Source organism: Procambarus clarkii, chromosome 52, assembly GCF_040958095.1.
Source record: "Procambarus clarkii isolate CNS0578487 chromosome 52, FALCON_Pclarkii_2.0, whole genome shotgun sequence".
Taxonomy (NCBI): Eukaryota; Metazoa; Arthropoda; class Malacostraca; order Decapoda; family Cambaridae; genus Procambarus; species Procambarus clarkii.
Window position 1 is genome coordinate 34,279,011 of NC_091201.1, and position 25,984 is coordinate 34,304,994.

The 25,984-nt window shown below is 48.8% G+C and overlaps 1 protein-coding gene across 1 annotated transcript in view; it reads left to right on the plus strand.

The window, feature by feature from the left end:
- Positions 1-1,089: 1,089 nt before the first annotated feature.
- LOC123763541 (histone acetyltransferase KAT8) overlaps positions 1,090-25,984 on the plus strand; it is a 79,861-nt gene continuing 54,966 nt past the window's right edge. The window contains exons 1-6 of the mRNA XM_045750686.2: positions 1,090-1,322; positions 2,309-2,420; positions 3,008-3,143; positions 3,622-3,840; positions 21,072-21,302; positions 22,151-22,245. Of these exons, the coding sequence (XP_045606642.1) occupies positions 1,121-1,322; positions 2,309-2,420; positions 3,008-3,143; positions 3,622-3,840; positions 21,072-21,302; positions 22,151-22,245 (995 nt within the window). The 5' untranslated portion in view covers positions 1,090-1,120. The remainder of the gene's footprint in view (positions 1,323-2,308; positions 2,421-3,007; positions 3,144-3,621; positions 3,841-21,071; positions 21,303-22,150; positions 22,246-25,984) is intronic.

A 25,984-nucleotide genomic window follows, 5' to 3' on the forward strand; every position in this document is an offset into this window, starting at 1 on the left:
CATCTCCTATTTTCAATCCTATATCGTGGTTTGATGAGCTTGAAACCATTGTTCCTTGTTTGTGTTACATCTGACCTTTTGAAGAAGTTGTCTGGATCAACATCCTCCAAATTGTTAAGTATTTTAAAAGTTTTGATGAGATCCGCCCTGTCATGTCTAGTTTCCCTGTTGTTAGCCCTGTGGCCCTCAATCGTCCCTAGTATGGGCGTCCACGCCCAACCACTTGCGCTGGACGGTAGAGCGACGGTAGAGCGTCATACAGCTAGGTCGGCGTTCAATCCCCGAGCGTCCAATTGGTTGAACACCATACTTTACCCCTTATACCATACCTTTAACCTGATCCCTTCAATGTGCTATATAGTCGTAGACTCGTGATGGCTTGGTGCTTTCGGTTTACAGGCTCACCATAGCCCGTGCTACATAGACATTTCGTTATGAGTAGTTAAATCTAAAATAACAACAACAATTCTTTCTCCATAGCTCCGCTCCTGTGCCAGGTAAGTCCAATACGGACTCACAATAGCCCGTGCTACTTGGAACTTTTGTTCCTAGTAGCTGAATCTTAAACAACAACAACAACAACTCTTTCTCCTCATATTTCCCTTCTCTTTAGTGTTGAACTTTCTCCAAAGGAGTTCTTTTTTAATATTAGATCTCCATGCTTGGATACAATATTACAAGTGTATATGTATTACTTAATTAACAATTATATTTATGTGTGAGCACCGCATATAATATAAAAGAATACAGTTACAACAAATCGTAAGGATTAATGGGGATTATAGATGGGCCCATTGCACAAATGACGGACTTCCTGTCCCTACCCTACCGAGGCCACTAGAGATTGTGATAAAAATTCAGGTAAAACATAACTAAACACAGAGGACTCAATGTTGGTGAAAAGTTCTACACTATTTATATGATTATATTTACATAAACAAGACAAAACATCAAACTATACATTTGATAATATTAAAAACAGATTAATAAAATATCTGTTATATGTAAATGAATGCATTATAAAGTAAGTACAGTACTCAGTACTATGTTTTTAAATAATAGAGTAGGACCGTAGTGCGTGGCGGGAGCCAGGCCTCCCCGCTGTAAACAAACACCACAAATGGCGGCCAAGGAAGCCAAGCCAAACGATCTCCTCAAGAACGATGCTGATGCAGCCGGCGCAGACAAGGAGAACGAGCCTCTCTTGGTAGCTGATGGCGAGAAGAAGAGGGAGGAACGTGAAGATGGGAAGAACGAGGGCGATGACATCAAACTTAACATTGGGGAGCAATATATGGTTCGCCGCGCTGACGATACTTGGCGTAGGTGGATTGATTTTATCCTTGTTGCATGAGTATGGGCTTCATTTTGTACGTTTTTACTTATCAGATTAACGTACTGTATTTGTTTATGTAATGTTTGATAACAAAGTCAAGTGAAATTAAGTTCTGAGGCACAACTTACAATTTGACACGAGTGCATTGCTTATTTCTTATTGCAAGTAGTGGTAGTGAACAATGATGACAGGTGACATCAATAGCAGTAGTGAAGGGAAGTGTATGAGAAGAGTTTGTCAGCATTTGCATTTAAGTATGTTTATGCAGCAAGGTATACGAAAGCAGCAATGCCGTGGCTATTTTCATACCTGTAGAGGGTTTCAGGAGTAGTTCTACTCCCCGAGCCCAGCCTGTGGCCAGATGTTATCTGTTGTACCCAAATAAGTATCCTGCACTAAAGTTAACCCTGTGGTTATGAATGTATCAGTGTTAAACTGTTATCATTATGCAGGATACAAACCAGGCTTATGGTAACAAATACAGGATATTTTGTATACATTACTATTCAGAAATGAATTTGTTGTTGTACTGTTGTTGTATTAAAACCTATCTAAACTAACTAAAGCAAAGCTAACATATAATTGAATCCAAGAGTCACACACTCACCTCACACCTCATAAGTAATATTAGCCAGGGTTTCAGACCTGGAAAGGGGAGGGCAATTAGGACCAATAGGAAGAGTATATCTTAATGAAAACTAATAGAGTAAGGCTTTAGGTAAGCTGTGGTATGGAGTGCTCTTAAGCCTGCTGAATCAGAAATCATGTGCTCCTGTAGTCACTTGTAGAAAAAAAACTATAGTATCAGCTGAAATTTTATTGATACCTATATCAAAACAGCCAAACTAGGGCAAGAACACTGATATTTTAGCACACTTATTTTCCACTTTAAGAAATATGAATGTTGTAAGACATGGGTGACCATTCCACTCTGATAGAGGGATAGTAATATTCCTCCGTTTTTTCATTTAGAAGCAGCCGAGATCATCCAGAGACGATACAATGATGTCGAGATGCAGGATGAGTATTACGTGCACTATGATGGCCTTAATCGCCGACTGGATGAATGGGTCACTAAAGAGAGGTATAATCATAAATGTACTGAGTAATAGTGCATGCCAGTGAAAGATTTCAGTTTCAAATTTGGGCTTAGTGCCGAGATTTCACTGGGGCTAAATTCAGTGTTTAGATAACATAAGCATATTAGAATATAAACGAAACTACAGAAGGCTTATTGACCTATGTGAAGCAGCTCATAATTATACCCAGCCAAGCTCATTCATATGTACAGTATGTTTTAACCTTTACATGAAACCATTCTGCATTTTCACATCTATTATTTTAGCTGGTAATTTTTCCATAAATAAAGAGTCATGTTTCTGAACCAATATTTACCCAGGCCTATTTTGTACTTTTTTAATACTGTGCAGTGTACAGTATTAGAGCTCTTAGTATATTAGAGTATTAGTCCTGTTTCTGAACCAATTTTTACCCAGGTCTATTTTGTATGTTTTTAATACTGTGCAGTGTACAGTATTAGAGCTCCTCTAAGCTAACCAATCATGTGTACTATAATGTGGTTCAGCCAAATATTATATAACTATTTTGCATGATATCAATTACATTTTTGATGTTATCAAACTTAACATTAAAATATGTATTATATTCCAGAATTGACCTGTCAGAATTGTATCAACGAGGAGACAAAACACTTACAGGGAATGATCTCCTCAGTGACCAAACAGCAGGCCGCAAGATTACAAGAAATCAAAAACGAAAGCATGATGAAATTAACCATGTCCAAAAAGTAAATTGACACTGAATGTATTAATTTTATGTGAACAAAATATTTTGAATGTGTAGATAGTTCAGTTTATACTGTAATTAGTTTTCCTTTCATCTGCCTGCTGAAAGTGAATTAATCACTTCTGCTTAATATAATTGCTTAATATAGAATTTTATTAAGAGCTTATATTAGGCTCTTAGTCTGCTATTCTATTAGCAGACTGTTTATAGAATATGTTGTACTGCTAATATGTAAGTGTATATTAAGCAGCAAATTAGTAAATCTAATTTTATCTTGAAAATTTTTCCTGATAAAGTGGACAGTGGAAATGAAAAAAAAAAATCAAGTCTACTGTTGAGAGGGAAATATTTTGGGATGAGATTTAAAATTACAGTTTACTGAATTAAATTAATTTGGATGTATAATGATTTTAAAATATTGAGCTACCTACTTTTGCATGAAATTATTCAATGCTAAGTGTGATGTTGATTATTTTCAGACATATGCAGATATGGATCCAACTACTGCTGCTTTAGAGAAGGAACATGAAGCTATCACAAAAGTAAAATATATTGATAGAGTACAGATTGGCCGATTTGAAATTGATACCTGGTACTTCAGCCCGTACCCGGAAGAATATGGCAAGGTCCCTAAGTTATACATTTGCCAATATTGCCTGAAGTACATGAGACTGGAGAAAACATACAGATATCATTTGGTAAGTTTTTAGAACTGCAGGAACATACAATATGCATTTGTACTGTATAAAAGACATTTATATCACTTTCATGTCTTAAATGTCTATTTAGTCTTATAAATGTTATCAAATATATATTGTTACCTAATATATATATTTTCCAATAATTTATGATTAGGTGACCTTATCAAAACATACACTAGTATTACTTTGATTGACAAAGAATTTGCTAGGATGTTGCTTGATATGTCTCCTTTTCTGTGGATAGCTCCTTTGGCTCCCTGGAGCTATACCGGCCTGATGTGTATATATTAGACCGTGGCAATAGTCAATCAATGGAGTTTTAGGCCTACCGGAGACCACGAGCCAGAACTTGGCCCCCCCTCAGAGAGGCACGAGGAGTAATGACTTATAGACACCCCCATATACAATGGCGCCTCAACGAATTTAATCCGTTCTGGTACCGAGCTCATCATGTGGAAAACTCACTTTGCGAAACAAAAACAACACTGTCGTCAGAGGTGTCCGAGAACCAGCAGGAACACTCGTTAATCGAGCGAAAGCTCATCAGTCGAGACATATTTTCTGTGAGTGACTTGCTCGTTACACGAAATGCTCGTAACTGGAGTCGCTCGTCACTCGAGGTTCCACTGTAGTTGGAAACAGTCTATATCTGCCATCTACCAGGTCAGGCACCCAGAAAGGTAGGAATCCTAAAACAAACTACAGCTGTTTAAAATTGCAAATTGTAAGCCGAACTAGCAAGCAGAACTCCCCAATCTGAAATCAAGAAAACAAGCATGACGTCACCACAGCTGCCGCGCCACAGTCTGCGTAGCTCCCCCCTCCCCAGGAGGGGGGGAGTCCCAGACTTCCCATGCCAGCTACCCAACCCCAGTTCTGAGGCTGTTGTGTTGGGTGGTGGTTAATCGACTCTGACTCCAATCCTTGAGCAATGCTGTGCCTTATGGTGATGTGCTGCAGTGTGGTGATGTGCAAGCCAGGTGTAATTCCTGAAGTACTAGGGGCTGCATGTACCTAGGGTCCCCTTCCCTAGATGCACTGTAAGAACTGCCCTTGCAGTTTGGGGTTACCTTCCACAAACTGTTCGGGAATTGCCTTTGCAGAGTTCTTTTACTGCTTGGTGATTGCCTGCCCTTGGGGGTCAGCTGGGCTTTTTTCCTACCACTATTTGACCTTGGGTAGGAGGTAATATCGTCGCTGGCAGGGGCACAAGGTATTGTACAGCTGTCATATATTACGCATAGTGGCCGGTTCTGTTCTTCCTGGAGACGTGCTTTTGCAGGGAGTTTATTTACTTTTGTTTTGTTTTGTTTTGCCTGGTGGGGGTCTGCCTGGTGTGTGGCTGTAAGACCACTTGTATTATTTGGGTGGCCCTCTGCTAGGACCCCGTGATTGCCATGTTGCAGGGGTTCAGCATTTTGTTTGTTTGGAAGTTTTGGGATAACCGTTTAGCAGTACCATGCCTGGGCTTTCCTTAGCAGTCAGTCTAAGGGCCCTGGAAACCCCCATTGGAGCTCATTGGTCCAATGGATGCATCCTCTGAGACCCATCTCGCTTTGTGCGAGTTTAAAGGTTTCTCTGTTCCCCTGTCTCAGGGTGACACTCATTGTTTTTGCCTCTGCCATGCTGCCTGTTGGGTCAATGACATCTTTGACCTGGAGTCCTGCGAATGGTGTTCCTTGCTGGTATGGCCAGGGTTGATGGGGTCTGTTCTTCCATTGGACTCACAGCACGGCGCGGGAGTTAGCAGCGGTGTGGCATTTGCTTCAGAGGGTTCGTGTCACTTGTGGAGCAACGATCCGGCTCCATTCGAACTGCTTCCCTGTGGGTTATTGTCTGAATTGTGGGGGTGCGATACGGTCCTTGGCTCTTTGGGGCTGGTCGCTTGGGGTGACTCATCTGTTGAGTTCTTGGGGTTTGGTTTTCCTGGCGGTTCATGTCCAGGGAGTGTCCAACATATTGGCGGACGGCCTGTCCCATTTCATTTCCCTGTCCAAGGAATGGATAGTCAACGCTGACTCGTTCTGCTGGCTCTGCCGGATTTTTGGGTGCCCGGACGTGGACCTCTTCACGTCAGCTTGGTTGAGGCTTCTTCCAGTATATGCGAGACAGTTGGGGGTCAATGCCTTTCGACTGGAATGGTTGAGGTGGGGTTACCTGTACCTCCCTACCCCCTGTTTGGTTGTTGCTTCAGGTCCTGACTTGCTTGGAGACTTACCAGGGGGAAGTAGTCCTGTTGGCTTAATGGTGGCCAGCCCAACCTTGGTTTCACGCGCTGCTTGCTCGGTGTCTTAACTTGAGGTTTTTTGAGCTGTTTCCTGGGGGTGTGTAACAAAAAAGGAGGCCTGGTCGAGGACCGGGCCGCAGGACACTAATCCTCAAAATCATCTCAAGATAACCTCAAGAAGATAAGATACCTCCTGCGCGACCCGAATTATGCCTCTGTTATGGATCCGTCATCTTTTAGGTTTGGGACGTCGTTCCCTTTCTGGGTCCGTTATGAGGTTCTGGAGCTGTCCTGGCTGGCGGACTGTCCTGTGTTTGCTTTGGAGGCTTTGCATTTCTTCTGTCGTTCCCTCTCGCTTGAGTGGCGCGAGGCTTCAACGGTGGTTCAGGTTTTCCTGGGGGGAGGGGGTGGACGACCTTGAGCACCTCAATGAGTACTTGTTTGCCCCTGCCCTCTCCCGGGATGTTATAATAACAATAATACAGTAATAATAATTTATTTAGGAACAGTACATACATAGTTGCAGAATTACAGTACAAACATTCTGTTAGATTTAAAGATAGAGGTAGTACATACAATACCTAAAGCCACTAGTACGCATAGTGTTTCGGGATGTTGGCGTCGCGCAGCTATATGTGCAGGTTTCCTCCCTTTCGGTGACGCAGGTTGCTGAGGACTTGCGCGCCCGAGGCCTCTTGGCTTCGGCCTTGCTTTTCTTTTCCCTTCTGGAGCTGTCTTTGGACTGGCTTGAGGAGGATGTGGGGACTTGGGGCAGTTCCTGGGTCTGGTGCCTTGGGCTCGGCGGCTCGCTCATCGGCTGTCTTGTTGAAGCTCTTTGTGCCGATCCTGCGGGAAGCGGTTTCGCTGTTTTATGCTCCTGGCTTGCAAGGCGGTGCTTGCCACCTCTCTGGAATCAGCCTGGACTCTGGCTCTTAGGATGTCCTCTCCTTTTTGTCCTCTGCTTTTTGCGGATTCTGCCGTGGTGCAGTATTTGCAGGCTTCTTCTGCTAGTTGCCACTGTATGTCTAACTTGTTGGTTCTCCCGGGGGTCCCGGAGGGGTCGTGCCAGGGCTCGTGGTTCCTCTCATCGAGGTAGGCCGTTGGTGCCAGTTTCGGGTCCGGCCCTGCCTTCGGACCCACCTTTGTATGGTCGGCGAGGTGTTCGCTCTGTGCAAGGTTCAGGGACTCGTAAGGGGCGCCGGACCTTTCGCGGTTCGCCCCATTGACGGGGCAATGGGAGGGGAGGCTTGCGCTGTTCGCTCGTGCCTGATCCCACGATTTGTAGGCGTTTGGGTCGTTTCCTTCAACCTTTGGTGGTGTTGGGTGGCCCCTCCTCTGTCGGGGGGTTCTGGGCTGGCGGGGCAGGCCTCTCTCCCTGCGCTCTGTCGAGTCGTCATGGAGTGGGTGTGACTTTGCGGGGTCGAAATGACGACATCCCTCAGTACCAGTACTGAGGGACCAGTACCAAAATGGGACTGTGCAGATGTGAGGTTCATTCTGGACTTGTCCCGTCTGAACCCCTGGGTTCATTGCCCTTCCTTTCAGATGACTACGCTGTCCCAGGTTCAGCTCCTGTTGGCGCCGGGCTCTTGGATGGTGTCGCTGGACCTCCGGGATGGTTATTGGCACATCCCGATTCATCCGGGGTTCAAGGACTGGCTCGGTTTTGTTGTGGGGCGTCGGGGTTACTGCTTTTGTTGTCTCCCATTCGGGTTGAACCTGGCACCTCGCTTGTTCACATGTCTTACCCGGGTTGTCGTGGCCTGTCTGCGTCTGTTAGGTGTTCGGGTGTTGGCCTACCTCGACGACTGGCTGGTTTGGGCTCCCAGCCGGTCCTCTTGTTTGCTAGTCAGGGATTTGGTTCTTTCCCAGCTTGCTGGGTTCGGGTTCGGGTTCTTGGTGAACTGGAGGAAGTCTCATCTGGTTCCCTCCCAGGTTCGGACCTGGCTGGATCTTGTGTGGGACTCTCGGACCGCTTCCTAGTCTCTTCCTCTGGAGTCTCTCCTACGGCTGTGGTCCCGCATGCGCCTGTTTCTGGGGGGCTCCCGGGTCACCCGGCAGTTGCTCGAGGGTCTGTGCAGGAGCCTGAACTTTACGATGATGGTTTACCCGCTGGGTCGGGTTTGGCTTCGTCGACTGTTCTGGTTCCTTCGGGGGACATCCCTTTCACCTCTCTCGCAATCGCTGGGTTCGGCCCCTGGGGGCATTGCGCCTGCTGCTGTGTCGCTGTCTTCCTCTTTTGGTTTTTCGGGGTTCAGTACCTTGGCGCCTGCCCAAGCCTTCTCTTGATGTGTTCACGGACACTTTGTCTCTCAGCTGGGGCTTTGTGACTAGCGCTCACCAGGCCGGTCAGGGACGGTGGGGTCCGTCCCTCCGTCGAGCCCAGTGCACGATGCGGGAGTTCGCAGCGGTGTGGTTTGTTCTTCGGAGGGTTTGGGTCGCCTGTGGATCGACGATCCGGCTCCATTGGGACTGCTCCCAGGTGGTTCATTGCCTGAACCAAGGGGGTTCGATGCGGTCCTTGGCTTTTTGGTACTGGTCGCTTTGGGTGACTCATCTGCTGATTTCTCGGGGTTTGGCTCTCCTGGCAGTTCACGTTTGGGGAGTGTCCAACGTTTTGGCAGACTGCCTGTCTCGTTTCGTTACCCTGTCCACGGAATGGACAGTTGACGCCGACTTCTTCCATTGGCTCTGCTCTGCCAGACGTTCGGGCACCCCGAGGTGGACCTCTTCGCGTCGGCGTGGTCGCGGCGTCTTTCCCTGTATGTGGTGCCCTTCCCCGACTGTGAGACCGCCAGGGTCGATGCCTTTTGGCAGGATTGGTTGAGGTGGGGGTTCCTGTACTTCTTCCCTCCGGTTCAGCTGTTGTTGCAAGTCCTGACCTGCTTGGAGACGTACCAGGAGAGAGTAGTACTCTTGGCCCCGTGGTGGCCGGCCCAGCCATGGTTTCAGGCGCTGCTTGCTCTGTGTCTGAACCCGGAGGTTTTCCCGCGGCTCCGCCTTTTTCAGCAGATCGGACCGTTGTGTCACGTGGCTGGTTTGATCTTTTCCTCGAGTCTTCACGTATGGTGTTTTTGATTCGAGTGTATCACCATCTCTATCGTGATCAGGTGGCTTGTTTGTTAGTGTTCCACCTGCGGGCTTCGTCTCGGTGGCAGTATGAAGTTTCTTGGCGGTCCTTCTAATTCTTTTTGACTCTTCGTCGTTGTGCTTCACTTTCGGTTCAAATGGTGTTGTCCCTTCTCTCTTGGTTGTTCGTGGACTGTCATCTTATGCCTAATACTGTCGCCTCACACCGTGCTGTGCTGGCGAAGCTGCTTTAGCTTGCTTTCGGTATTGATGTTACTTCTGCGCTATTTTGCAAGCTGTCTCATGCGTTGTTTCACCTCCAGCCTACTCATGCACCGCCTGAGCTGTCCTGGTCATTGGACAGAGTGCTCTCCTTTCTCTCTTCTCCTCGTTTTGTTGTGGCCCCTTCGGTTCAGGATTGTTTCTTGAAGGCTCTTTTTCCTGTTGGCCTTGGCCTCTGGGGATCGGTTCAGGGAGCTTCATGCTCTACCCGGGCGCAAGGGTTTCTGCTCTTTCAGCCATGGCGGTCGGTCTGTTTTTCTGCAGCCGTCTCCTTCTTTTCTGGCAAAGAATGAGACAGCTGCTTTCCGGAGGGGTCTTTGGGTTGTTGATGCTTGGTTGGTCAGGCCGGGGGTGCATCATCCTTTGTGCCTGGTTGCGAGGTGTTCGCTTTGGGTCGGTGATTGCAGCCAGTTGTCTCGACTTCGATTTGAAGAGTGAGCAACGACTGCCTCCCGGGTAAGTCCCTCTATTTTCCTCTGTGGGTAGTTAGCTCCAGGGGGGCGAAGGGGCTCCCCCTAGAAAACCAGCATTGATTGTAATGAAACGTCATTTTCTGAGTTAGACCCGGAGGCTCCCTGACATCCCTCCCTTCCCTCTGTTGGCAGTTTTTCGCGTGTTTTGACATCCAGCCTCAGAACTGAAGGGGGTGAAGGGGGGATGGCCGGCGTGGGGGTCTGGTGCTCCCCCTTTCCCCTCCCGGGGAGGGGGGAGCTGCGCAAACAGCGGCATGACATCGTGCTCGTTTGCTCTTCTCTTTTTGGGGAGTTCTATCCACTTGTTCGGCTTTTTGTATCAATTTTCACCAGAATAGGGGTTTATTTTGGGACGCTTACCTTTCTGGGTGCCTGACCCGGTCAGTGGCAGACATAGAAGGCTTCCAACCATACTGGGGTTTCTATAGGCCATTGCTCCCCTTGCCTCTCTGAGGGGGCCAGGTTCTGGCTTGTGGTCAGAACCTTACTCGGCTCGGATGAGCCCTGGTAGGCTCACAGAACTCCATACACATGACTGATGCCAAAGTCTGACATTAGCATATCAGCCTGGATAGCTTTGGGGAGCCTCCAGGTCTCGCCCAGAAAATGGCGTTTCATTACATTCAAAGCTGGTTTTTTGTGTGGTTGGTGGTACCCCTTGCTTGGGGTACCTGGGACACGTCCCAGAGGTTCAGCTATTAGCAGATTGTTTGGTAGTCTTGGACACAGGTTCCCAGTACCCTGCCTGGGCTTCCCTTAGCATGTTAATAAGGCTAAGGGCCCTGGGAAACCCCTTAGGGGCGCTGTGGTTCGATGTATGTGACCTGTGAGTCCCCTCTGGCTTCGTGCGAGTCAGAAGGTTGCCCTGTTCCCTTGTCTCTGGGGGACAATCACTGGTTGTGTCTCCGCCATGCTGCCTGTTGGATCAGTGATTCTTTTGACCCGTAGTCGTGCTTCAGTTCACCCAGGCTACTGATCATGATATGAGGGTGCAGGTGGCGGCTGCATTGCATGCTAGGTTTAGGATGCTGCAACTCGCTAGGTTAGTTGCTTCCCCGGATGCTCCGAGACTGCCCTGTTTTGGTTTTAGGGACCCAGATTTGGGGGTGGGAGTCGCTTCAGTTCTGGTTCTGTCCTCCCTCCTTGTCCTTTCCCTTCTGTTGTCCATCCAGTTCCTCCCCCTTCCCCTTGCTTCCGGCTTCGAAGCGTCTGAGGGTTTCGAAGTCAAGGCAGAGTTTAGTTGGTGTTGAGACTCGGGCAGTCTCGGGAGAGTCCCCTCCCGGGGTGGAGGTGGAGGCATTCGAGCCTTGTTCTCTTGCTGGAGCTTCTGGGTCTGACCAGTGGACCCCTTTGTTCCTGCTTTTTTGGCTGCTCTTGCCTTTTCTTTAGAAGCGGTGGGTGTGGAGGACGGCTTGACCCCGGATCCTTGGGGTGAGGTTCCTGGGACGGGGAAGGGGTTGACTTGGGGGCCTTGGGTCCCGTTGGACCCCGCTTGGGTTTTTGCACCCTCAGAGGGGGCTTGGTGTTACAGAGTGTGGGGTTCTCTTTTGCTCCCTCCTTGTACGAGTTGGATTTAATGTCTGCCCGGCGTTGCCGGCTTCCTCTTTGGGGTTCAGTACCTTGGCGCCTAACTGAGCCCTCGCTTGATGTTTTAATGGACACGTCGTCTCTTGGCTGGGGTTTTGTGACCAGTGCACACCAGGCTGGTCAGGAGCGGTGGGTTCCGTCCCTCCTTTGGGCTCACAGCACGATGCAGAAGTTCATGGCTGTGTGAATATCGCTCTGGAGGATTCTGGTCTCTCTTGGATCGACGTTCCAGCTCCATTCAGACTGTTCCCCAGTGGTTCATTGCCTGAACCTCAGGGCTTTGATGCGATCCTTGGTTCTTTGGGGCTGGCCGTTTCGGGTGACTCGTCTGCTGAGTTCATGTGGGTCTCATGGCGGTTCACATTCAGGGGGTATCCAATGACCTGGCGGACGGCCTGTCCCGGTTCATTCCCCTGTCTACAGATTAGACGGTTGACGCCGACTTGTTCCATTGGCTCTGCCGGACATTTGGGCCTCCCTAAGTGGATCTCTGCGTCGGCGTGGTTGAGGTGTCTTCCTGTATACGTGGCGCCCTTCCCCAACTGTGAGGCCGTCGGGGTCGATGCCTTCAGGCAGGACTGGGTGAGGTGGGGTTACCTGTACATCTTCCCCTGGATTCAGCTGTTGCTCCATGTCCTGACTTACCAAGTAAGAGTTATCCTCTTGGCCCCATGGTGGCCGGCTCAACTTTGGTTTCAGGCGCTGCTTGCTCGGTGTCCCAATTTGAGGGTCTTCCCGCAGCTCCGCCTCTTTCAGGAGATCAGTCCTGCCCGTTTGACTGGTTTGCTCTTCTCCTCGAGTCTTCGCGTCTGGTCTTTATGACTCAAGTCTATCACCATTTGTATGGGGCGCAGGTTGCTTTGTTGTTGGTCTCCCATCTGTGTGCTTCGTCTCAACGGCAGTACAGTATGAGGTTTCCTGGCAGTCCTTCCGGCTTTTCCTATCACTGCGTAGGTGTACTTCGGTGTCTGATAGGGTTGTTTTGTCTTTCCTGTTGTGGTTGTTTCAGGACCATCATGTTATGCTGAATACTGTCGCTTCCTGTCGTGCGGCGCTGGCGGAACTGCTCCAGCTTGTGTTCGGTATTGATGTTAAGTCTGCTCCGTTCTGCAAGTTGTCTCGTGCGTTGTTTCACTTCTGGCCTGCTCATGCGTCGCCTGAGCCCTCCTGGTCCTTGGACCAGGTGCTCTCTTTCATCTCTTCTCCTCGGTTTGTGGTGGCCCCTTCGGTTTGGGATTGTTTTCCAAGGCTCTTCTTCCTGTTGGCATTGGCCTCTGGGGGGGGTCGGGTCAGGGAACTTCATGCTGTCCTACGGCGCTGGGGTTTCTGCTCTTTTGGTTCTGGTGATAGGTTTGTTCTGTTGCAGCCGTCTCTTTCTTTTCTGGCAAAGAATGAGACTGCTGCTTTCTGCAGGGGTCCTTGGGTTGTTGATGCTTGGTTGGTTGCTGGGGTGCATCATGTCTTGTGTCCAGTTGCAGTTCTCAGCCATTATTTGCGTACCATGGCTTCGGTGGCCGGGGATGCGCTGTAGGTTGATCTGGTTCCCCTTCTTCCTTGTTCCTGGGCTTGGGTCTCCCAGGTCATCCACAGGCCTGAGGCTAGCTAGCTTGTGGTGGTGTATCCTCGTGCTCACGATGTGCGTAAGTTTGCTACTTTGGCTACCGTCTTTGGCAACATGTCTTGGGTTGACATTCGGGCACAGGGTTTTTGGAGGTCGAACAGGGTCCTGGCCGCTTGCTGCCTTGTCAGTGTACCTGGACCTCGTAGGGCCTGCATTGCATTGGGCTGGCGGTTGCAGCCAATTGCCTCGGCTTCGCGTTGAGGAGTGAGGACTGACCGCCACCCGGGTAGTCCCTGTTTTTCCTTGTCTTTGGGTAGTTAGCTCCCGAGAGCATTTCCGATGGTTCCTTTCATATAAAAGGGGTGATACCGAGGAAAATAAGACTCGCGTCCCTACCAAAAAAAAACAAAAAAAAACAAGACACAAGGTAGTTAGCTCCCCAGAAAACCAGCGTTGAATGTAATGAAAACCCATTTCCTGGGCGAGTCCCAGAGGCTCCTCGGCATCCTTCCTTCCCTCCAGTCGGCGGTGTTTTTTTTTTTTTTTTTTTTTACATCCAGCCTAAGAACTGCAGGGTGGATCGCTGGCGTGAGGGTCTGGGGCTCCCCCTTCCCCTTCCTAGGATGGGGGAGAGGGGGGGGGAGCTACACAGACATTTGTGCGGCAACATGATGACGTTATGTTCGTTTGCTATTTTTTGTTTTGGAAGTTCTGTTCACTCGTTTGGCTTTTTATTAGCAATAGTTTCACCAGAATAGGGGTTTGTTTTGGGGCGCCTACCTTTCTGGGTGCCAGATCCGGTCGATGGCAGATATAGAATGCTTCCAACCACATGGGGGGTTTCTATAGGCCATTGCTCCTTGAGCCTCTCTTGAGGGGTCGATGGCAGACATAGAATGCTTCCAACCACATGGGGGGTTTCTATAGGCCATTGCTCCTCGAGCCTCTCTTGAGGGGACCATGAGCCATGCTCTGGCTCATGGTCTCTTGTAGGCAAGAACTTCATGCACATTGACTGATGCCAGAAAGTTATACATATCCATTCAGCCAGGATAGCTCCAGAGAGCCTCCGGGACTCGCCCAGAAAATGGCTGTTTCATTACTTTCAACACTAGGTTTTTGGTAATATGTCCTGGGCTGATATTCGGGCATGGGACTTTTGGAGCTCGAACATGGTCCTGGCCGCACAGTACTATTTTTTGTTTGGGGAGTTCTGTTCACTCGTTTGGCTTTTGGTAGCAATAGTTTCACCAGAATAGGGGTTTGTTTTGGGGTGCCTACCTTTCTGGGTGTCAGATCCGGTCGATGGCATAGAATGTTCCCATCCACACGGGGGTTTCTGTAGGCCATTGCTCCTCGTGTCTCTCTTGAAGGGGGGCAGGTTCTGGCTCATGGTCCCCGGTAGGCAAGAACTTCGTGCACATTGTCCTGGAAGCCTCCGGGACGTGCCCAGAAAATGGCGTTTCATTACATTCAATGCTAGGTTTTTGGTAATACTATGTCCTGGGCTGACATTTGGGCATGGGGCTTTTGGAGGTCGAAAGGTAAGTCCCTCTTTTCCTTTATCTTTGGTTAGGTAGATCTGGGGAGCTGAAGGGGGCTCTCCACAGAAAATCAGCATTGAATGCAATGAAATGCTATTTTCTGGGTGAGACCCGGAGGCTCCCAGGCATTCCTCCCTCCCTCTTGTTGGATTTTTTGTGTTTTTGATATTCAACCTCTGAACTTGGGTTGGGTAGGCAGTGCGGGAGGACTGTAACCCCCACAGTCCCAGATGTGGGTTGACTGTGTTATTATGTTCAACGCTGGTTTTCTGTGGGGAGCCCCTACGGTTCCCTGGAGCTTATCGGGCTAATGTATGTTATGTTAGACCGGGACATTAGCTAAGGAGTTCAGACCTACCAGGGACCAGCGCCAGAACCTGGCCCCTTCAGAGAGGTTTCAGGGAGCAATGGCCCTGGAAAACCCCATATGGTTGGGGGTTTTCCTTATCTGCCATCGACCGGGGTTAGGCACCCAGAAAGGTAGGCGTAACAAAACAAACCCCACATGGTAAGAAACTACAACAAAAACCGAACAGAGAGGTAGAAAACTCCTTACAATCCCAAGGAAACTAGCAAACAAGCAAACATCACACTTTACTGCCGCACCGATCGTCCGCGCAGCCCTCCCCACCCCGGGAGGGGGATGGGGGAGCCCCGGACCTACCGCACCGGCTGCCAAGTTCTAGTTCGTTCGCTAATGTCAACCGGGATTGACGCTTCTCTGGCCTCAGTTTCCTAGGCGGTGTTTGCCTTGTGTGGCGTTCACTGCCGTGTGTTGTGTTGTGCGGTGGCCAGGAGTACTTCATCAGTGCCGGGGCTGCATGTGCTTAGTGGCTGACTTCCCTAAGCGCCCTGTGAGTACTGCCCTTGCGTAACAGGGTTATCTTCCCTGGGGCGTTCGGGAACCATTCCCGTAGAGGTTCTTGCTGCTCGGCATTTGCCTCGCCCTTGGGGCCAGCTGGGGCTTGGGGCCCTTGTTTGGCCCTGGGTAGGGATTGGTATTGTGCTGGTTAGGGCGTCAAGGTGTTGCGCAGCCTGCCACCTAAGCGGCGGCTGGTTTCTGTTGCCTCTGGAGACGGTGTACTTTTGCGGGGTTTTTCTTTTGTTTTTCATTTTTCATGCCTTTTGGGGGTCTGCCTAAGGTGGTTATAGTTCCACTGGTAGTGTTTGGCGGCCCTCTGCTAGGCCCCTGTGCTTGTACACGTCTCAGGGGTTTTCAGTGCTATAATCTACCCTCTTGTTATGTTTGGGTTTCTTAACCGGTTAGCAACACCTTGCCCGGGCTTCCCGTAGTTGTTACCCTACGGGCCCTGGAAACCCCTGTCTGGGCTCGGGGGACCATTGATTGTGTCTTCCGGGTTCCAACCCGTCTTGTACGGGATCGTTGGTTGCTGTTCCCTTGTCTCCGGGTGACAGTCGCCATTTTTACCTCCGTCATGCTGCCTGTTGGGTCACTGACACCTTGACCCGGAGTCTTGCGAGTGATTCTCTGCTTGTTCTCCAGTACTCTCCTGATGTTATTACTGTTCAGAGTACAGGCGGCATCCGTGTTGCAAGCTAGGTTAGGTTGCTGCAACATGCTAGGTTGGTTTCCCACTCGAATGCCCCGTGGCCGCCCCGTTTGGTTAGGTGCTGCTCGCCCCTTTCTCGCCATGTTCCCGGCTCCGGACCGTCTGCGGGTTTCGGGGTCGGGGCGGGGTTTAGTTGCGGCAGAGACTCGGGCGGTTTTCGGGGGCTGCCCCGTTCGGGTTGGGGACGGAGGTTTGAGCCTGTGCCTCCTGCCAAGGCTTCTGGGTCTTACCAGCGGGCCTTTCTTGTTGCCTTTCCCATGGACTCTTGCTTTTCTTTAAGGGCGGAGGGCTTGGAGAACGGCTCTGCCCCGGGGCCTCTGTTGTTGGTTCCCGGGGCTGTGGGGGTTGCCTGCTAGCAGTTCTGGGGCGGTTTTGCCCCTTCCGGGGTTTTTCTGCTGTTGGGCGACATTTTTCGCCCATCCAGTCTGCTAGCTTCCCACATTTGCTGGCGTGTTTTTGTGTATTTAGCGTCAGTCACAGCCCCTGTTGGCGGCCATTTTCGTCTGCCGGTTTCACGGCGTGGCCACCAGGGCGGCATTGCGGTTTGTTTACATGCGTCTGGGTGTGCGAGCGAGCGTCTCTGGTGAGTTTTCAAATTTTTGTCAGGGTTTTTGTTCTCCTGTTGTCGTTTCTTTGTTTTTCTGGTGTTTTCTTGCCGTTGCCTGTTCCTCTGGGAACGTTTGGGTGTTGATTTTGGGTCTGAGCCTGTGGGTTTAGGCTCAGTGCCCCTGGCTGGTATGCTTGCTCCCACACCTTGCCCCTCGGTTTTCGGTCTGTTGGGACCATTTTCCCAGGGCGTTCTGCTGGGGGCTGTGCTTTGCCTTTCAGTGGTGTTCTCCGCCGGCAAATGTGGTGGTTTGGGCTCCCCCTTGTTCGATTCTGGGTTCCTTTGGGTTCCTTGGTTTCTTTCTGGAGGTTTCTTCCTCTTGGGCCCCCTTTTATGGGTTCAGGGGACTTTGTTTCCTCGTGTGACCCGGTTCTGCCTTTTGGGGTTCCGGGGTCTTCCTGGCTTGCAGACTGATCTTTTTGGGTCTTGGCACATGTTGTGGTTGTGCTGGGAATTTGTGGTTTTGCTGTCGAGGTGGGCCTTTTGATGCAGTTTTGTGCCTTCTTTGCCTGGCCGGCGTAGTGCTCTCTGCCACTAGTCGGCGACTTGTGCTTTTACAATATATGTCCTCACCTAGTTGTGCTTGTGGGGGTTGAGCTCTGGCTCCTTGGTCCTGCCTCTCAACCGTCTATCAACAGGTGTATAGGTTCTTGTGCCTTTTGGGCTCTGTCATGTCTCCATGTGACATGGTATGGGGGTCAGCCTCGTTATTTGTGTGTGGAGTCACCACATTACTTCCTAGTGCTTTCCCGTTCCCATTCTGACACTAAAAAAAAAAAAAAAAAAAAAAAAAAAAAAAAAAAAAAAAAAAAATAATTAAATTCTATCTGTGGCTCTTTTGGGTACTCAGTTTCCACCTGTGTCCCCTAGTGTGTGTGCTCCTTGTGTTACATAGCCTGTCCTTATCAACCCTGTCGATTCCCTTGGGTATCTTGACTGTGGTGATCAGGTCTCCCCTCACTTCATCTTCCAGCGAAGTGTGGTTTCATTCCCGTAGTCTCTCCTCATGACTTCGGTAGTGTACTTTTTCTTTCGGAAGGGGTTCTGTTCCCTTCTCTGTTGACTGGGCGCTGGGGGAGCAGCTTGCTCTGTTGCCTCTCGCTTGGTCCCGCTTGGTGGGCGCTTTGGGTTGTCTTCCGGCCTCTACTGGCGTCGGAGGACGGCTTCTCCCCCTTGGGGGGGGTTCAGAGCTGGCGGGGTGGGCTTCTTCCCCTGCGCTTCGACATTTCCTCTTCGTGGGTGCGTGGGGCGTGGTCGATCCGCCCCATCCTTCTGGGCTTCCCGTCTGCTCCTTGCAGTCATGAGCTTTTCCCGTCTGCGGTTCTTCTGGACTTCTTCAGTCTGCGCCCTGGATCCTCTGCCTTCCTTAGAGGACTGTTGTCTCCTGTTCGGATTCTGTTAGGGCCGGGTGCATGGATGGTGGCCCTGGACCTCCAGGTCACTTCTTGGCACGTTCCTCTCCAAGTTTTCTGGGGCTAGCACGGTTGGTGGTGGGGCTTCAGGTTTTTCTTGCCTTCCCTATTTTGTCATGGGCACTTCGTATACTCTTTGCATCTTTACCGGATCTTAGTGCCCTGTCTGAGTCTGAGATTCGGTGTCTGGCCTACCTCGACGACTGGCTGGTGTGGGCTCCCAGTCAGTCCGCTTGTCTGCTCGCCAGGGGATGGTTCTTTCCAGATCGCCGGGTTTGGTTTCCTGGTGATTTGGAGGTTTTTCCATCTGTTTCCGTCCCGGGTTCGGACCTGGGCCTTGTTTACGGCTCTTGGGCCCCTCATTGTCTTCCCTCCAGAAGTGTTACTGCGGCTGTGGTCCCGCCTTTGGCTGTTCAGGAGGGGGTCCCGGGTTGCTCAGCGGTTGCTTGGGCGGTTGTGCGGGAGTCTGCACTTCGGCGTGCTTGTCTGCCCGCGGAGTCGGGTTTGGCTACGGCGTCGGTTGGTTCCTGCGGAGACTCCCCTTCCGCCTCTTGCATTCCTTGGGTTCCTCCGGGGATCTTGTGTTGGTGCTGCGTCACCAGCTTCCTCTTTGGGGTTTTCGGGGTTCCGTGCCTTGGCACCTCCCCGAGCCTTCGCTCGATGTGTTCACGGACGGGTCGTCTCTCGGCTGGGGCTTTGTGACCAGTGCTCACCAGGTCGGCCGAGGTTGATGGAGTCTCTGTCAGTTGGGCTCACAGCACGGTTCGGGTGTTCCTGGCTGTCTGGTTTGCGCTTCGGAGGGTTTGGGTCACTAGGTACTCTACCATTCAGCTCTGTTTGGACTGTTCTCTGGTGGTTCTTGCCGGGACCACAGGGGTTTGGCTAACCGTGTGGTTCGTGTCCGGGGTGTGTCCTGCGTCCTGGCGGACAGCTGTCTTGGTTCATTCCTCTTCGTGGGTTGGCCAGTCGTCGCCGATTCGTTTTGTTGGCTCTGTCGGGCATATGGACTCCTGGCCTTGGACGTCTTCGGGTCGGCGTGGTCTAGGCGTCGCCCATTTTGTGGCGCCCTTCCCACCTGCGAGGACTTCACTGTGGAGGCTTTCGGCAGGACTGGTCGAGGTGGGGGGTACCTGTTCCTCTTCTCCCGGTCCAGCTGTTGCTTCGGGTTCTGGCTCGGTAGCAGCCCATTCCCACAAGAACAGTCCTTATGGTTCCTTGGTGGCCGGCCCGGCCTTCTTTTCAGACGCTGCTTGATAGGTGTCCATACCCGGGGCGTTTTTCCTGAGGCTTCGCCTCTTTCAGCAGGCCGAATCGGTCCTGTCCGTGACTGGTTCGGCCTTCTCCTTGGCTCTTCGCGTCTGGTATTTTGACGCGGGTATCACCATCTCTATGGTGTTCAGGTGGTTTTGTTGACGGTGTCCCATCTGCGAGCTTCGTCTTGGAGACAGTATGACGTTTCTTACGTTTTCTCGTGTTTTGTTTCCCCTCCGGCCTGCTCATGCGTCGCCTGAGCCATCCTGGTCCTTGTTCAGGGTGCCTTCTTATCTTCCCCTCAGTTTGTGGTAGCCCCTTCGGTTCAGTTTCCTGCTCTTTGGTACTGGTGGTAGCTTTATAGGTGTGCAGCCTTTCTCTGTCCTGGCGCCGGTCGTGACGGCTGCTTTCCGGAGGGGTTCTTGGGGTATTGGTGCTTGATTGGTTTGGCCGGGCGGTGCGTCCTGTGTTGTCCGGTTGTGCTTTTTGCTGTTGCCGGCGTACCGTGTCTGGGGATGCGCTGTGGTTGATCCGGTTCCTTCGTTCCCTGTTTTCAGGGCTCGGGTCTCCCAGGTCGTCCGCAGTGTTTTCCTTCTTCCAGCCTGCGGTCTGTCTTTGCGCCCGTGCTGTTCAGACGTTTGCAGCTTTTGCTGCTGTGTTGGTGACGTCTCGGGCTCATTTCGGGCGCAGGGATTTGTGGGTAGCACGGGTTTTTGGTCGCCCATCCATATGTGCGTCTGTTCTTGGGCGTTCTTGTTGCCTTGGGTCGCAGGTTTGCGACCGGTTGTCTTGGCTTTGCGTTGCAGAGTTTGTGGCGGCCGCCTCCCGGGTTAGCCCTTTCTTTTCCTTCTCTTTGGGTATGAAGCTCCAGGGAGCCGTAGGGGCTCCCCACAGAAAACCAGCGTTGAATGTAATGAAACGCCATTTTCTGGGTGAGCCCCGGAGGCTCCCTGGAAACCCTCCCTCCCACCGGTCGGCGGTTTTTTCGCGTTGGTTGAAGCTTAGCTTCCGAACTGGAGCTTGGCAGCCGGCGCGGTAGGTCCGGGGCTCCCCCCTCCCCCTCCCGGGGTGGGGAGGGCTGCGCGGACGATCGGCGCGGCAGTAAAGTGTGATGTTTGCTTGTTTGCTAGTTTCCTTGGGATTGTAGGGAGTTTTCTACCTCTCTGTTCGGTTTTTGTTGTAGTTTCTTACCATGTGGGGTTTGTTTTGTTACGCCTACCTTTCTGGGTGCCTAACCCCGGTCGATGGCAGATAAGGAAAACCCCAACCATATGGGGTTTTCCAGGGCCATTGCTCCCTGAAACCTCTCTGAAGGGGCCAGGTTCTGGCGCTGGTCCCTGGTAGGTCTGAACTCCTTAGCTAATGTCCCGGTCTAACATAACATACATTAGCCCGATAAGCTCCAGGGAGCCTCCGGGGCTCACCCAGAAAATGGCGTTTCATTACATTCAACGCTGGTTTTTTGTCCATAATGAGGAAGGTCTATTTACGTAATTTAGCCAGACTACTCTTGCTGGATGAAGGGTTGACACATCAGTGGAACTTGAGTATTAATGACACAGTTTAACGTATGTCATTAATTGGGAAAAGCTTTATTACAAAATTATTAATATAATGCTATTTAATTTGTGTTTCTTTCGTCAGAGTGAATGTACTTGGAGGCAGCCTCCCGGCCGGGATATTTACCGCAAAGGTACACTTAGCATCTATGAAGTGGACGGTGCTGACCACAAGATTTACTGTCAGAACTTATGTCTATTAGCCAAATTGTTTCTTGATCATAAAACCTTATATTTTGATGTGGAGCCGTTCTTGTTTTATATTCTGTGCGAGGTGGACAAGCAAGGTGCTCATTTAGTTGGATATTTTTCAAAGGTATGTCTATTGTCTTTTATTCTGTATACAGTTTACAATAATTATTTTGTTCCTGCTAATAATAATGTTAAAATTTAATAAGAGCTGTATTGAGCATATATGTTGTACAGTATACTCTGTGAAATAATTTGTTTATATTTGTGATTACCTGGGTTTTTCTTTTGCAGGCATATAAATGCAGATTTAAATATTTTTCATTATTTGAAGAGTACAGTACAGTATTCGTTTGCCTTGTTCGGGTAGAATGTAGACACAGTAGTCGCTTCTGTATATATTTATTGACTGAGATAGCAAGGTATATATCTGCCTAGCCGAGGTCCTTCTACTCTGAGTCTGTGAGGATAACTGAGGCTGCTGGGAGCATGGCTGATGCTCCTCTGTCTGGCATGACGTCAGAGGCCTACTCGCCTGTGATTGGTTACATTTCGAATTTGAGTATAACAACAGTATTAGGAAATTACACATAGCACAATTTTAAAAATAGATTTTAATCCTGTCTTGATCATATCTTCATGTTATGCAATGAAGATATAATTAATCATGTTATGCATGATTAATATTTTGCATAAACGTTTCTGTATTAATTTAATAATAATTTACCAAATTATTATTTTTGCCAAAGTTAATTTAACCAAATAATTTACATTATTTTCAAAGATATACATGTCTTATATTATTGCTGAATTGTTTTTGTTCAATGTTACCTCTCAGTGTAACTTAATACCAGCATAAATGCTTACATCCTGTTCAGTATTTTTTAATTAATCTTGGAAGAATTTATGCTGGCATATATTGCTGAATATAATTTAAGATATGTTGTATAATTCCAAAGGTGCACTATTTTTCAGGAGAAAGAGTCCCCTGATGGTAATAATGTAGCATGCATCATGACCCTGCCACCATTCCAAAGAAAAGGTTATGGAAAACTTCTCATAGCATTCAGGTACCAATTTTATAATAATTCCAAATAATATATATATATATATATATAATATATACATACACACATATATATATATATATATATATATATATATATATATATATATATATATATATATATATATATATATATATATATATATATATATATATATATACACACACACACACATATATACATACATACATACATACATACATACACACACTGTACTTTATATACAGGTTACTGTACTTTCTGTGGATAGCTCCTTTGGCTCCCGGAGCTATACTAGGCTGATGTGTATATCATGGCAACAGTCAATGGGTGGAGTTCTAGGCCTACCGGGGACCATGAGCCAGAACCTGGGGCCAGATTCACGAAAGCACTTACGCCAGCATTTACGAACTGTACATCTTTTCTCAATCTTTGGCGGCTTTGTTTACAATTATTAAACAGTTAATGAGCTCTGACACACCAGGAGGCTGTTTATAACAACAACAACAGTTGATTGGCAAGTTGTCATGCTTGTAAACTGTTTAATAAATGTAACCAAAGCCGTCAAAGATTGAGGAAAGATGTATACGTTCGTAAGTACTTGCGTAAGTGGTTTCGTGAATCTGGCCCCTGGGCCCCCCTCAGAGAGGCACAAGGAGCAATGGCCTATAGACACCCCCCATGTAGTTGGAAGCAGTCTATGTCTGCCATCTACCAGGTCAGGCATCCAGAAAGGTGGGAATCCCAAAACAAATGCAGCTGTTTAAAATTGCAAACCGAAATCAAAACGAGCAATCAAAAAACAAGCAATCAAGCAAGATGTCACCACAGCTGCCGTGCCACTGTCTGCGCAGCTTCCCAGGAAGGGGAAGCCCCAGACCTCCCGTGCCAGCTACCCAACCCCAGTTCTGAGGCTTTTGTGGTAGGTGGCGATCAGTCGTGTTAGGTGGCTCCAATCCTTGAGCAATGTTGTGCCTTGTGGTGTTGTGCTGTGGTATGGTGGTGTGCGAGCCAGGAGTAATTCCAGAAGTACTGGGGCCTAGGGTCACCGTTCCTAGGTGCCCTGTAAGTATTGCCCTTGTGGTTTTGGGTTATCTTCCATAAGCCATTCGGGAACTACCTCCGCAGGGTTCTTTTGCTGCTCAGTTACTGCCCGCCCTTTGGGTCAGCTGGGTTTGTTCCTGCCTCTGTTTGGCCTTGGGTAGAAGGTAGCTGGCTGGGGTGCAAGGTACTGTGCAGCGGTCTGATATACGCATAGTGGCCGAACATCTGTTCTGGAGACATTGTGCTTTTTGCGGGGTTTTTCTTTTCTTTTTGTTTTGTTTGCCTGGCGGGGTCTGCCTTGTGTGACTATAGGTCCACTTGTATTTCTGGGGGGAGCCACTTCGGCTCCCCGGAGCTATCCAGGCTGATATATATATCATTAGACCTTGGCATCAGTCAGTGTGAATGGAGTTCTAGGCTTACCAGGGACCACGAACCAGAACCTGACCCCCCTAAGAGAGGCACGAGGAGCAATGGCCTATAGAAATGCACATGGAATTATGAGCATTCTATATCTACTATCCCACACCCGTATGTGGGATGGGGATTAGGCCTTGGGGACTGCCCCTTCCCGATCGGCGACAGAGGAATTTGAGCCTTTTCCTCCTGCCGGGGCTTTCGGGTCGCAAAAGCCGGGGCTTGGGAGGAGTTGACTTGGGGGGCTTGGTGTTGGAAATTTCCAATACCTAATTACTAATCCCTAATACAATAGGATGTATTTCCTGTACTAAGCGTCATAATCATCCTACACTTATTTACTAATCCATAGTACAACAGAATGTATTTCCTATACAGGCATACCTCAGAATAAGAGTTTAATCCGTTCCTGGAGACGCCTCGCCTTCCGAAAACTCGCATTCCGAAGTTAATTTCCCCATAAGAAATAAAGGGGAATGAATTAATCCGTTCCTGACTACCCCAAAAACCCCACATCAAACTAAATTTTTATACCTAATTTACCTAATTCATCTAAATAAACCTACAAAACTGTGTTCCAGTTATTACTTACCTTGCTGTCGAGTGCTGTAGGCGTATGGAAGATGGTGAGGAGGGGGGAGGAGGAGAGGAGTTACTGTTTGGAAGGGGAGTCCCCTTCCATAATCACATCACATAACCCCATGCCTTGTAACACTATGGATACCACTTCTCTTTCTAAATTTTTCAAACCAGCCCCTGCTTGCCTTAAACTCTTTCTTATCTGCATCACTCGTTGCAGGGGTATTCTTTAGAAGGTCTTCGTGCAACACCCTGGCTTTCTCACAAATAATGGCCTCCGAAACACTATCACCCCTCAACTCCTTGTCGTGTATCCAAATTAATAACAAGTTTTCCACTTCAAGTATTTGTGGTCTTTGTGCTGTTAATGTTCTTACTCCTTTTGCCACTTTAGCACCCATAATCTTATTTTTCTTCTTAAGTATAGTGCATATTGTTGATGTGGCTTTGTTGTACTGCCTACAAAGTTCAACAACACGTGTACCGTTCTCATGCTTCCGAATGATCTCTTGTTTCTCCTCTATTGTCATCCTCACATGAGCTTTCTGGCCTTTATCCTTACCACTGGCTTTCTTGGGACCCATGGTGAGATATATAATAACAAATTGTATAGACAAATCACCAAAAATCCAACAAAACACTGAAAATCCGCGAGAAGAATTGATGTGGGGGTAGTCACTGAGCGCGAGACAATAATAAACTGAGGGGCGGCGGGGCGGAGGGGCGACGAACGCGCTAGGTCGGCTGTACGCGTATCAACAAACTCGTGTCCAAACTCGCCTCCCGAAGTAACCCTCGCCTTCTGAGACAAATTTTTGGAGTAAATACACCTCGCCTTCCGAAAACCTCGCATACAGGGACAATCGCATCCCGAGGTACCACTGTACAAGGGTTCATAATTAACTAACACTACTAATCAGTAGTTTAGTGATACTGAATTCATTTCATTAAGGTGTAAAATGTCATATAATTTTTCCTAGAATCATGAGTGTTGTGTCAGTGAGCTAGCCACAGGGAATCGTTTCATATACAGTGGTACCTCAGTTAAGAGTTCAATCTGTTCCTGAAGACAACTCGTATTCTGAAAACTCCTTACCTGAAGCTAATTTCCCCATAAGAAATAATGGAAATGAATTAATCCGTTCCTGACTACCCAAAAACCTCACTTCAAACTAAATTTTATACCTAATTCATCTAAATAAACCTACAAAACTATGTTCAAGTTATTACTTACCCTTGCTGATGAATGCTGTAGGCGTATGGAAGATGGTGAGGAGGGGGGAGGAGGAGAGGTGTTACTGTTTGGAAGGGAAGTCCCCTTCCATTATAACATCAGGCAGTGAGGACCTCTCTGGGGTGCATTCTCTGGCACGTTTTGCCTGCATACCACTAAGTCCTGGTTGTGGCTCACTGCTCGATTTTCTCACAACAAATCTGTCCATGGAAGATTGTTTTTCCCTTCTTCTCAAGATGTCTCTGTAGTGAGGCATCACATTGTCATTGAAAAGATTAATGCAATGCCCTACTACAGCTTTCTCTGTGTGAAACTTTTATTGAAAAGTTTGCATTTCTTCCCACATCTGACACCACTTCTTAATCTGCAACTTCTTAATCTCCACTTCTTCAAGTATTTGTGGTCTTTCTTTCGTGATTGTTCTTATGCCTTTTGCCACTTTAGCACTCATAATGTCCTTTTTCTTGCTAAGTATAGTGCATATCGTTG